Source organism: Glycine soja, chromosome 1 (assembly GCF_004193775.1).
Source record: "Glycine soja cultivar W05 chromosome 1, ASM419377v2, whole genome shotgun sequence".
In the NCBI taxonomy this organism is placed as follows: Eukaryota; Viridiplantae; Streptophyta; class Magnoliopsida; order Fabales; family Fabaceae; genus Glycine; species Glycine soja.
In genome coordinates, this window is record NC_041002.1 from 6,143,519 (window position 1) to 6,155,994 (window position 12,476).

Below are 12,476 nucleotides of genomic sequence, written 5' to 3' on the forward strand. Positions count from 1 at the left end.
CGAAGCCGGTGGCGGTGGGGAGGCCGAGGGGGTCGGAGAGGGAGAGAGTGGTGTTGGGGGAGAGAAAGAAGGCCAGGCCGTCGCCGGATGAGGTGGGGTTGAGGTTGTTGATGAAGAAGGAGAAGGTGGTGGAGAATGAGGCGTGGAGGATGGAAGATTGGTGGGAGAAAAGAGAGAGGTGCGTGTAAGTTCTAGAAGAGTGACGGTCAACGTCACCATTTTAACGGTCAACGCGTCCTGGACCAATTTTGCAGAATTTTAAAAACAGGGGGATTAAATTTGTGAATTAAATTATAGGGGGATCAAATGCGAAATTGGAGCAAAAGTGGGGGGGGACCAAAAGTGTAATTTTGCCCTTTCCCAAATAATGGAATGAGTATTAATTTTTTAGGAGAGATCCATTTACTCGTAGAGTTATTAATCATAACCTTTTATTTTCTTTAATCATAACCTTTTAGTGGAAAGGTATGGAAACCAAAAAACAAGGGAGGTGCAGTGTACTGCTGAAATATACTTGGTGTGGAGAGTTGGAAAAGGATAGTACTGGAACCTTTGTCGTCGTTGGAAGAACACTTTAGTTGGAACTTTGGCACTTGAACGCGGGTGTGCTGCGAGAAGAAGAGAAGAAGGAATGGAAGGGTTTGCCGGAGGAAGAAGAGAAATAAAAAGAAGATACAAGGAATAAGGATAGGTTGGATTTTTTACAAAATGAGAGGTACAAGATACGATTAGGGAGGTGTAGAATATAAGTGACTAATATCAAATTTGGGTCCATATATCCTCACAAACCCATAATACATAGCCCATTAAGTTAACCCCTCGAAAAAGCATAAAGCAAAAACCCCCATCTTTTTGTCTTCTCTCTATTGTAAAACTTGGGTTATTTCATATGCCTTCAGAATCGAGATAAAGCACCACACACCGTTTCACTCCATTTCCCACTCTTTCTAGGGTTTCCCTGCTATCTTCCTCAATTCGAACCCTTCGCCTTTCCACCCTTCGATTTCTTATCTTCCAATTCGTCAAGCGTATCCGCGAGTCTCGATTTCCTTCTCTGCAAGCGGTGCGTGAAAAGTGGTCTGAACAAAAATGTCCAATTTGTTTCTTTGTCGTTGCTGTTGTTGTTTTGATGAATGAGTTTTCGATTTTCGTTGGTTTCAGGATTGGTCGCTTGTGAAGGAGGAACATGTATTCAAGAGGGAGCGGCGGTTACGGCCAATCGTACACTGGTCAATCCGCATATGGCCAGAACGTAAGTGTTTCAATTGTGTTGTTTTTGAAAAATTTCAACACTTTTCTAATTGCTTTGCAATTTCTTATAATTTAAGATTTGCATTTCCCTTGAAAAAGCACTTTTGTTTTTCCTGTTCTTAACATATATATTTTTATTTTTAAGCATGGGATTTGAATATTTGCAATTTCTGGTGGCATTGGAATTTCTCATCTTTCAATATTTGCATCCCCTCCATAAAAAGAGTTTTTCTTTTTGAATGTGTTTCATAAGTTCGTGATTTTCAAGCATTGAATTTAATAGCTTTGTAGACTATGGTGTTGCTTTGGATTTTGTGGTTGTAGCTGGGTGGCAATTATTCTGGGAGTTCTGTTGGAGGGCATGATGTGGGTCAGCATTCTGTGGCTTCTAGGCATTCAACAATTTTAGGTGGTTCTCAGGACGTTGATGTTGGTGGGTATAGGCCTTCGGCTGCGACCCAGTATGGGGGACAGTATAGTTCTGTTTATGGCTCTGCTGCATTGAGCAGTGCACAGCAGGTCAGTGTGTTAAGTATTGTTGGTGAATATATTTTATTTGGAATATAAAAATGTGTTGTTGGTTATCAGGAAGTTTGCTAATAGTTTGATGTGAAAGTGGTCGGATTTAAGTATTCGTTTTCTTGGATTAGACTTGTGATTATTGTGTACCATGTTAATTAACTATTCCCAGCATTAGGGAAACTTGTGCCCATGTTATGATTAATGTACTGATATTTTTTTATTCAAGGGCTTGAAAGTTGGGAGGGGCAATTACGTTACGTGTGTCTTGTAAAGTGGTGTGTCAGCACTGCTCAACTTCACACTATCTCTGTTTCTGCCAGAACTTCTTGTTCTTTTAACCTGTCTTCTTGACCTTGATGCCCCATATAATCTTCTCTTTACAGTGCTACATGCGGTAAATTGATTGTTTTATTTTTTGAACTTTTGTATAGGTCCCTTCATTGAGTACCAAGGGTTCTGCATCATCAGCTTTAGATGGTCGTGGAGGCTATGCTTTGGGTGTCTCTGATTCACCTAAGTTTGCATCTGGAGATTATGTCTCGTCCTCAAGCCATGGATATGGTCACAAATCTGATCAATTGTATGGTGACAAAGGTTTGGAATATTCTGGAATAGATAGGAGACAATATGGTGAACGGCAGAGTGGTTACCTTGGTAGGGACTTAACAAGTGATCCAGCTGGAAGATATGCTGCTGATCCTGTTGGATTTAGTCATCAGCGTCAGGTTTATACTTGCTCCTAGAAAATATTGTGGCAGCTTTCTTAGTTTTTCTGAGTATCTGTTTGCAAAACAAAATGAAGAAAATTACCAGTTTACCACTCTTGCATGCTTTATTTTTGTTTTTATTTTTATAATGTAATATCAATGCTTTTTTTTAATGTTCAGCAATCAGAAATTTATGATCGCATTGATCAGGCAGCTTTGCTTCGACAAGAGCAATTGCTGAAAGCTCAGTCTCTGCAAGCTGCATCACTTGATGGGGGTGCTAGGTATTTTATTTTATTTCTGAAAGAATGTACAGTATATGTTTTCGCCTAGTGCTTTTTTGCCAATCCTAACAAACTTTTTTTAATGAATATAGTATATCTATCCATTGTGGTAATAATATGTAAAACACTTTGAGTTGTCTTTTGAATTTCTGATGAAACTTGGCAGAAGTTGATCAACAGTGCCTAGCTATATTAAATGGTAATAATATTTCTCTCTACACTAAGTAGCAACACGTTTCTGGCAGACAAGCTGATTATCTTGCAGCAAGGGCTGCTGCTACTCGTCACCCCACCCAAGATCTTGTGTCTTATGGAGGAAGGATGGATTCCGATCCCCGTGCTTCATCCATGCTAAGTGCTACTTCATATAGTGGACAACATGCGCCATCAATATTAGGAGCAGCTCCAAGGAGAAACGTGGATGATCTCTTGTATTCTCAGAATGCTTCAAATCCTGGTTATGGAGTGAGCCTTCCTCCTGGTAGGGACTATGCCAGTGGAAAAGGTCTTCATGGGAATGCCATGGAGTTGGACTATCCTGGAAATGTGCTGCCACATGGTGGGCATACTGATCGCAAAGATGACCGGGCAAGTTATCTACGAGAATTTGAGCTAAGGGAAGAAGAGCGTCGCCGGGAGCGCTTGCGTGAGAGAGAGAGGGACAGAGAAAAAGAGAAAGAACGGGAACGATTGCGAGAGCGAGAACGAGAAAGGGAACGTGAAAGGGATCGCATTATGGAGCGGCGCGAGAAGGAAAGGGAGCGAGAGCGCAAACGTGCACTTGAAACTAAGCCTGAACGAACTCCTGCGAGATCCTCCAAGGATCCCCGTGGTACTTCAAAAGATCCCCGTGGTACTTCAAAAGATCCCCGTGGGTCGTCTTTGACAAAGGAGGGGAGATCTACACGACGGGACTCCCCACATCATGGAGCATTACATAGGTGGATCTTAATGATTTTTCTATTTCTGCGTCCTGCTCTGGTTCTGAATATCTAGCTGCCTGTATATCTTGCAGCCTTTTTTAACTAACTTAATGTTCTGTTATGCTGAAGGCACCATTCACCTGTTAAAGAAAAACGGAGAGAATATGTCTGCAAGGTAAAAGGAAATAAAAACTTAGTATTAGTTCCTCCATCATTATAAGAATGTTCCTCGTCAAGGAGCTAGTTGTGCTGCTGTTTTTCCTCTGGAGATCTAGCGATAGTGGGTTGATTGTATTTCCTGTAAATATTACACTATATCCTTTTGTTGGTTTTGTTTTATCTTAATATTCCACTCCTGATCTCAACCTGTTAATGTAAAATTCAATTCAATGATGATGGGACATTTCAGTTGCCCTTGTTCCTTTTGTCTTTACAGTTGGTCCTTTTTGGGTTTGCATCCTCAGGGTACTTGTTTTCTCTCGGGTCGTAATTATTCTTTCCTGTTCCTTTTTGTCCCAATCCATATGGTTGCTTTGCAGTTCTTCCATCTGGTAGTTTATGCTTCCTTTTTGTTCCTTCTATTGTTACCCATTTATCCCTATTTCTTATTTTGGGGATGTTTTTCTAGTAGCAGATCAGGAGATGAATCAAATACACAGGGGAAAAATAGTTTTTCTAGAACATTCTTATTCTTATTGATGCTGCTTTGCAATTATAGTCCACTTCTTCTGCAATGAACGTGAACTAGTTTCTTGAAATTGAGACCTGATTCATGGTTTGATACTGTTTATATTGTTGCATGATTTCTGAAATCAGATTAATTGAATTTTACATTTTCTGAACTGCATGGACAGATATTCCCATCCCGCTTGGTAGATATTGAGAGGGATTACCTCTTATTAGATAAGCGATACCCCCGACTCTTTGTCTCTCCTGAATTCTCCAAGGTATATTGATACTATTACCATGTTAGTTTATTTGGCGAAATATTTACTTTATTATTTGTTCTACGAAAGCTCTCTCAGAAGCTTGAGTAAAATCTTTAAAATTTAAATACCAAATTAGCTAATCCAAATTATTTTTCTTCTTCGATGACAAGGCCTTGATATTGATTTGAAATTATTTTGTAAAATTTTCTTAGGCTGTTGTGAACTGGCCAAAGGAAAACCATAAACTGTCTATTCATACTCCTGTCAGGTACCTCTATATTCATTTGTGTCACATCAGTTACATGATTACAAAATATAATCCCATGCTTCTAAAGGTTTATTGTATCTTGAGATTTTTCATTTTTATTTTTTTTCTACCCTATCCATAATAAGAATTTAATTATTTGACACTATTTTTTCCGTTGTGTAGTCCGAGTATCTTGAACACTTCTTGGCAATACTAGCTGGGTGTTGTTGATTTTGATTTTGAGAGGAAAACATATTTTTGGGTGGGACGGCTGTGGTTACATTCAAAAAATGAGTTTTGTTTTCTTGACAGTTTAAAGTGATCTCATTTTTAAAACTATTTTCTCATATTTTGAGCGTGTCTTAATTATTTCTGCATTTCCTGGCGTATGGCTGTAATGAGGTAACTTATTGCTTTTGAGAAATTAAAAGGAAAAGCAACCATGATTTTGAGCAGTTTTGAGCATGACTTTGTTGAAGAAGAAAGTGCCACTGAGCCTAGAGACTCCTCCAACAAGCTTTTGGTGGGACAACCTCCAAATTCATTACAAGGAAATACAGTTTGGAATGCTAAAGTAGGTTCACTTTTGAAGTTTGTGATCTATGTTTTTCTCTCTATTTGTATCATGTTTTGCACTGAATTGAATTAAATGCTATTTATTATGGTTTTGTTATTATATGGATCATCTAATTGTTTTTTCTTATTTTTGTACTTCATTTTGAAGCGTTTGTTTGATATCAGCAGTAGGTTTTGACATGCTGAATTTGTTGTAGTTACTTAGACTTAGAGGACTCTTAAGTGTTATAGAAAGAATTGTTTTTGAGTTAGAGGATCAATTTCAACTCTGCTAAAATTTTATCAAGATGTTCACATATAAAATGGGTTTGTATTCTTGCTTAGCCTTTTGTCAATAACCTTGTGTTTTGACCATGTTAAGTTGGGCAATTGGCGGTATAGTTTTTAGAGAAAAGTTGGATATTGTTAGGTTTCAACTTAAAACCAGTTGGCATTAAGTGAAGTTTTTCAACAGATATATAAGTTGCACCCCGAGAGTTGAGGCAGGTGGCGATGTGGGACTTCCCAACATCCTTTCTCCATAGATGCCTGTCAGAACATATGAGCCTACTACTAGAGTAGGCGAGATTTACCAAGATAGGCTATAGGCTTTGATTCCATGTTACATTTCAACTTAAAACCAATTTGACAATATAAGTGAAGTTGTCCAACAGATATATAAGTTGCACTCTGAGAGTTGAGGTAGGCGATGTGGGACTTCCTAACAGATATGATGATATGAAGGCCATATGATATTTTGTTTAAACATGTGTATGTTCTTATAGCACTTGTTGGGGTTAAGAATCATGCCCTAATTGGTTATGCTGACTAAAGTTCTAACTTTTTTTTATTAGATTTGGAATGCCATATAAGGTAGTTGTTTTTTATTACCTAAAATTGCTAGAAGTGAATTATTATACATTGCAAGCAAAAATGGCATATATGTAGAGACACGAGGTGGTTCTGTTTTTGTTAACATCCTTAACCTCCTTCATTTAACCCCTCAGCTCTATTAATGGACTCACGAATTTAGGTTTTGAAATATCCTGATCTGTGGTAACTGTGTAATAGTTTATTGTCTGTTGTTTCAACGTCCATGATAACATCAAAATCTTCACTAGTGAAAATATAAAAGACTCCAGTGACCTTTGTACACGAGGCTCCATTTTTAAAATTCACTTTGTTAGATAGTTTTACAGAAAGTTGTGTCTGAAATGGTCCAAGACACTACTGCCTAAAGCCTTGTCTCACTAGTTGTCGGCTCCATGGATCACACAACACCATTCGTCTTGGTTAAAGACCAAATCTTCTGAGATATTACTTACCATGAGATGTCTCTTAACAACTTGCCCCAATGTTCTTCTTAGTCCCCCTCTCCCATTTTTCACATGACTAATAACCACACAATCTACTCTCCTCACTGGTGCCTCCAGTGACCTTTGTACTGGTTATTGCTGCTGTATATTTGTTCCAGCATATGATGTAATCTTTCTATATGAAGTTTATATTCTAGCGAAGGATTTGGTGCTTCTACTGTTTGATAAATATTTTTTTGGTCTCCTTGTTTCAGATAATCTTGATGAATGGACTTAGTAGGTCTGCGTTGGAGGAGCTGTCATCTGATAAAATTGTAGATGATCGCATTCCTCATTTTTGCAATTTCCTTAGATTTGCGGTTCTTAAGAAGGATCATTCTTTCATGGCAGTTGGTGGTCCATGGGAACCTGTTGATGGGGGTGATCCATCTATTGACAATAACTCTTTAATCAAAACTGCCCTCAGGTTCATGCTTATGATGTGATTATTGTTGTTATATATTTATGCTTTCCACTTCAGGACTTGTGAATATTTCCCCTTTTTACAGATATGCAAAGGATGTTATTCAACTTGACTTGCAGAATTGTCAACATTGGAATCCTTTTCTTGAGGTATCAGTTATTTTTTAATACTATTTATTTGTTTTTCAGCTAACTTATTTTTTTCCTTTATCTTTTTGTTGAAACTGCCTCCAAGAACCTTTTAAAATACTCATGTTAAGTATTCATTTTTCGTATGCCTGTTTTTTAAAAATTGCATCAAAGCAAGTCTCATCTTTTGTTTTTATGAGCAACAGGCTTTTTACATTCTTTTGGTTTAATCTGTTTGTTATATGTAGTTGTTATGTTCCTTTTTTTTTGTTAATATTTCCATTATCTAAGATTTTGGTTATATCTTTTGGTTGCTTTTAAAAAACTTGTTTTTCTCTTAAAAGTTTAGTTACTGAAAGCTGTAAAATTTCAGTTACATTATGATAGAATTGGCAAAGATGGTTTCTTTAGCCACAAGGAAATCACTGTTCTTTATGTTCCTGATTTGTCTGACTGCCTCCCTTCGTTGGATGAATGGCGTGACAAGTGGCTTGCCCACAAGAAAGCTGTGGCTGAAAAAGAGCGTCAACTTTCTTTGAAAAAAGAGGTCTGTATTTATTGGTTGGGGTTTTGCTATGTTCATGATTTATTAGTTGGATGGTTTTGTAGAGGTAAATTGTTTTCCATATTTTCTCTCATTATATATTATTATTATTATAATTATTATAATTATTATTATTATTATTATTATTATTATTATTATTTTGTTTATGTTTCAGAAATCAAGAGATAACAAGGAAGTATCTAAAGGTGAGTGAACTACTCTCTAATTTTCCTATGCATGAAATCTGATATTTTTCATCTCACCCCATTATTAACTAGTTGTGATTGGTTTTTCTTTTTAATTAATAGATAAATCAGATAAAAGGAAGGATTCTACTCCATCAGGAAAGTCAGATGTAAAGAAAAAAGAGAAAGATAATAATACTGTTAAGGAAGAAATTGAAGGAAAGACTGGAGTGAATAACAATAAAATCACTAAAAATGAAGGTTCTGACATGGGTGAAGAAGGCAAGAGTGCTGAGAAAAAGACGGGGGTAACTGTCACTGGTCAAACCACAGGTGGTGTGAAGTCTGTGAAAAAGAAGATTATAAAGAGGGTTGTGAAACAGAAAGTTGCCACTAAGGCAAAGGCTACTGCCATCAAACAAACAGACAAATCAGGTGAAAAGGATGTTGCTGAGAAAGTGACATCCAATGTTACTGATCAGGATGGAAAATCTCCTACTGGGGTTGAAACTCCTGTAAAAAACTTAGTTGCTGAGGATATGTCTATTGGGAAAATTGATAGTGAAGAGGGCAAAGATAAAGAAATAAATAGTTCTGAAGATAAACCTCAAAACAAGCCAAATCCAACAGTAAATGCAGTTGTGAGTGATCCTTCTGTGAAAACAACAAAGAAGAAGAAAATTATTAAGCGGGTACCTAAAAAGAAGGTGGTGGGTGAGGCTTCTAAATCTCTTGTATCTGAACCTAAAAAGGATGAGAATCAAGGACAAGATAGTACCCAGAGCTCTGGAAAGCAGACTGCAGATGCAAATACCATAGTGACCGAGGAGAAGAAACCTGGGAAGGTAGTTCCGAAGAAAAAGATAAAAACACCTGTCTCTAAGAAGAAAGATGAAACTGCTGATTCCAATAAAACAGAAACACTGTCTGACAAAAAGGATGAAGGGAACGTTGTGGCAGTTCAAGCACAAGATGACACACAGAGCACTGGCAAGCAGACTGCCAATGCAGATACCACAGTGACACCAGAGGTGAAGAAAACTGGGAAGGTTGTCCCTAAAAAACAATCAAAGACCCCCACGTCTGAAAAGCGAGACAATACAGCTGATTCCAGTAAAACAGAAACAAAGTCTGACAAAGATGACAAAAAGGAAGAAAGAGTTACTGGTGAAAAAAGTGGGGCAAAGACAGACAAGCTGAAAGCCTCTGATAAAGATGTTACCAATGTAAAGGGGAAAGTGAAAGATGGGGACAAGTCAAAAGATGAGAAAGTAACCCAAGAGAGGGATGGAAAGGACGAGTCCAAAAGCAAATCTAGTAAGGAAGTGAAAGACAAGAGGAAGTCTAATGAACCTCCTCGACACCCTGGATTTATTCTTCAAACAAAATGGACCAAAGATTCTAAAGTATGGTATCCTTAATTTGACTGTAAAAAGTATTTGTACATTTACTATATTATGTACTCAGTTTAATTTGTAATTTCTGGTACAGATACGTTCTTTGTCATTGTCACTGGATTCATTGCTGGATTATACAGATAAAGATGTTGAAGAATCAAATCTTGAGGTATGCTCATCTGGTTTTTATTTGCTCTCCATTGCAACAGTACTTTCTGTCACTGAATTATTTACTTATGGACTGTTATTGTTGTATGTTTCTGGATTATTGGTTTTGCAGCTTTCATTGTTTGCTGAATCATTTTATGAAATGCTTCAGTTTCAAATGGGTTCTAGAATTTTGACATTTCTTCAGGTTGGTTAACCCTTTTTTTTTTTTTTTATTATAGTTGATATTTATCTTGATTCTTCATAGGCAGCCTATTTACAATTTGGTTTACCATTTTTCTCCAGAAACTGCGCATAAAATTTGTGATCAAAAGAAATCAGAAAAAGAGGCAGAGGGAAGATGAGCAAGAGAAGGATGATGTAAAAAAATCTCCTGTTAAGCGTCAAAAGGGAAATGATCCTTCAGTGAAGAATGAGCCCACAAATATGGACACGTTAAATCCAACCCTACTAGATGATGAGAAAGCTGTTGCTAGGAATGATAACTCTAGTAATAAGGAGGATGATGTGAAGATGGAAGATGGATCAGACGAGGAAGAAGAAGATCCAGAAGAGGATCCTGAAGAGTACGAGGAAATGGAAAATGGTAGTCCCCAGCATGAGGCATCCAATGATAAAAATGCTGAGCAAGAGGCGAATGCAGATACTAAATCTGAAAATATTACTACCAATGATAAAACAGCAGATGAAACTTCTAAAGAGGAGATTAAGGTTAAAGATGAGGTGCAAGAATCCAAGGCCGATCTACAGGTAAAAGAAGAAAAGGAAGGAAAGGATGAGATTAAGAAAGAAACTCCTACTGCTAAGGAGGTTGTTGTGGACAGAGAATTGTTGCAGGTATTTTCTTGTAGATTATGTAACACTTTATTATATTTCTTCTATTTGGTATAATCTGTCTACAATTGGCTTTGGATGAAGAATTAATTCTTTGATCATTTATGACAGGCTTTCCGGTTTTTTGATCGCAATCGTGTTGGGTACATCAGGGTAAGCACTTCTGTATGTTTCAAGCCTTCCTCAAGAATGATGACTAATATTTGTTTCTTTTCAGGTTGAAGATATGAGAATAATTATCCATAATCTGGGGATGTTCTTTTCGCACAGGGATGTCAAGGTGAGAAAATCTCTGAAGCTTGTTGATGCCATGTTATTGCCTCAAGATATTTGTTAAGCATATAGCATAATCTTCTGCCTTGTGATATTTCATTGACCTGCATTCTATTCTATAAAAACAGGAACTAGTACAGAGTGCATTATTGGAGAGCAACACTGGGAGAGACGACAGAATTCTTTATAATAAGCTAGTGCGGATGAGTGATATTTGATGCCCCTTGTGTCTATTTCATTGTTTACGAAACACTGGAATTGCCTGTGTTGGGACTTGGGATTAATGAAAGTTGCTTTTGTAAAATTACAGTTGGACTTTATTTGATTGTTGAGAGGGCTGGTAGTCTTTCGTTTTAGCGAAAGGGTAAAACCTTTCTTGGCATTTACAATAGGAAACCAAGTATTTTATTTACATGTTTTGAATTTTTTTAATCTCATCTTTTCGTGAAACTTCTGTTATTTTATTCGTGGCCCGAGTTTTCAAATTTTGCGTATTTTCTAAATATAACTTTCGAGGAATTGGGATGGCTTGGATTTTTTAAAGAACTAAATCAACTTCAAACCAAACCATTAGACTGTTTTGGTTTTCCAAAATGAAATCATTTTTTTACGAAATCAATTTGGAGTTTACCTTGTTACTGATGCAGCCAAAATGAGTGTTAGTGTTTTGGTAGCATTTTTTTCTATGGAAGTTGAGACTGATGTTCGACCTCGCATGAAAACATCTCGAGCCTCAATTATAGCATGATCCTGATCCCTATTGAACGCCCAATTATTATATGTGATGGATTCGTGGAAGGGATTAGGAAGAAAAAGGAGAGACGGTGATAGTGTAAAGGACTTTTACGTGCTCCCATCATCACAAATTGTCATGACTGCTTAGAAACTTACATTGTGCACTTCATTTTTTTTGTAATGCCTTTGTGCAAATGATAACTCTGTTATTGTGTAGTGGCCTGCTGCCATGCACTTAACAGTTGTCCTCTAACAGCATATTTTCAATCATGGTTTCACTTTAATTGTTTCACATAATTCATAATTAAATCTATTATATATAATAATACAATTATAAATAAATGTATAATTATATTAGGCTAAGGTTCTTGATAAATGATCAAATTTTATTTTGGGTTCTTAATACATTTTTTTATTATTTTGAGTTCCCGATATATTGAAACTTTTGTTGAGTCTCTGCTATCAATTAAGTGATGGTGTCATCTTACAAACTTATCTTTTCAACAATATCAATGGTTGTGATGATGTTATGTCATCACTTAATTGATGACGAAGACTCAATTTTTTTTAATATATTTGGGACTTAAAACAACGAAAAAATTATTATGGACCAAAAATAAAATTTGGTCATTTATCATGGACTTTAAATATATTTAAGATATTATGTTATTAATAATTATAAATATATAGATAGCGGGGCGGGTATGGGGGTAGGGCAAGGAGTGACACACTCTAACCCAAACTCAATTTGTTTTCTTAAGTTGGAGGAAGTCAAAGCAGATTTTTTTCATCAAGATCGGGACAAGATTGGAAGGGTACCTAGGACTTCGGTTTTATTGCCATGCCTAGTGGTGGATTAGTAAAACGTTAGCGTATACAACTTAATAGTCATCTCAACTTTTACTCATGTCTATTATAATGGGTAGGATAGAAAGGATGCTTTACGTAACGTTGCAATCATAAAGAACAAAAATAAAACTTAAAAAAAAAGAAAGAATCAAAACAAATTTTATTA

General features: G+C 36.6%; 1 protein-coding gene across 3 annotated transcripts; it reads left to right on the forward strand.

The window, feature by feature from the left end:
• Window positions 1–864: 864 nt before the first annotated feature.
• LOC114411497 (protein SHORT ROOT IN SALT MEDIUM 1-like) lies at window positions 865–11,185 on the forward strand. Of its 3 annotated transcripts, XM_028375169.1 has the most exons (22): window positions 865–1,063; window positions 1,162–1,252; window positions 1,576–1,770; window positions 2,205–2,498; window positions 2,661–2,764; window positions 3,010–3,596; window positions 3,639–3,705; window positions 3,817–3,862; window positions 4,542–4,634; window positions 4,829–4,884; window positions 5,320–5,437; window positions 6,989–7,200; window positions 7,283–7,346; window positions 7,699–7,872; window positions 8,045–8,075; window positions 8,178–9,460; window positions 9,546–9,620; window positions 9,732–9,806; window positions 9,905–10,456; window positions 10,565–10,606; window positions 10,671–10,733; window positions 10,855–11,185. In XM_028375169.1, the coding sequence occupies exons 2-22, from the start codon at window positions 1,187–1,189 to the stop codon at window positions 10,942–10,944; spliced, it is 4,287 nt and encodes a 1,428-aa protein (XP_028230970.1). In that variant the 5' UTR covers window positions 865–1,063; window positions 1,162–1,186; the 3' UTR covers window positions 10,945–11,185. The 3 variants fall into 3 exon arrangements, with proteins under 3 accessions (XP_028230970.1, XP_028230965.1, XP_028230961.1); XM_028375164.1 differs by having other exon boundaries at window positions 865–1,077; window positions 3,010–3,705; XM_028375160.1 differs by having other exon boundaries at window positions 3,010–3,705.
• The last annotated feature ends 1,291 nt before the right edge of the window (window positions 11,186–12,476 follow it).

Coding starts and splice junctions, on each gene's coding strand:
- LOC114411497 (XM_028375164.1), top strand. CDS start 1,187: ATGTATTCAAGAGGGAGCGGCGGTTACGGCCAATCGTACACTGGTCAA. Junction 9,461..9,545: donor AATGGACCAAAGATTCTAAA/GTATGGTATCCT, acceptor TTTCTGGTACAG/ATACGTTCTTTGTCATTGTC. Junction 10,607..10,670: donor ATCGTGTTGGGTACATCAGG/GTAAGCACTTCT, acceptor GTTTCTTTTCAG/GTTGAAGATATGAGAATAAT.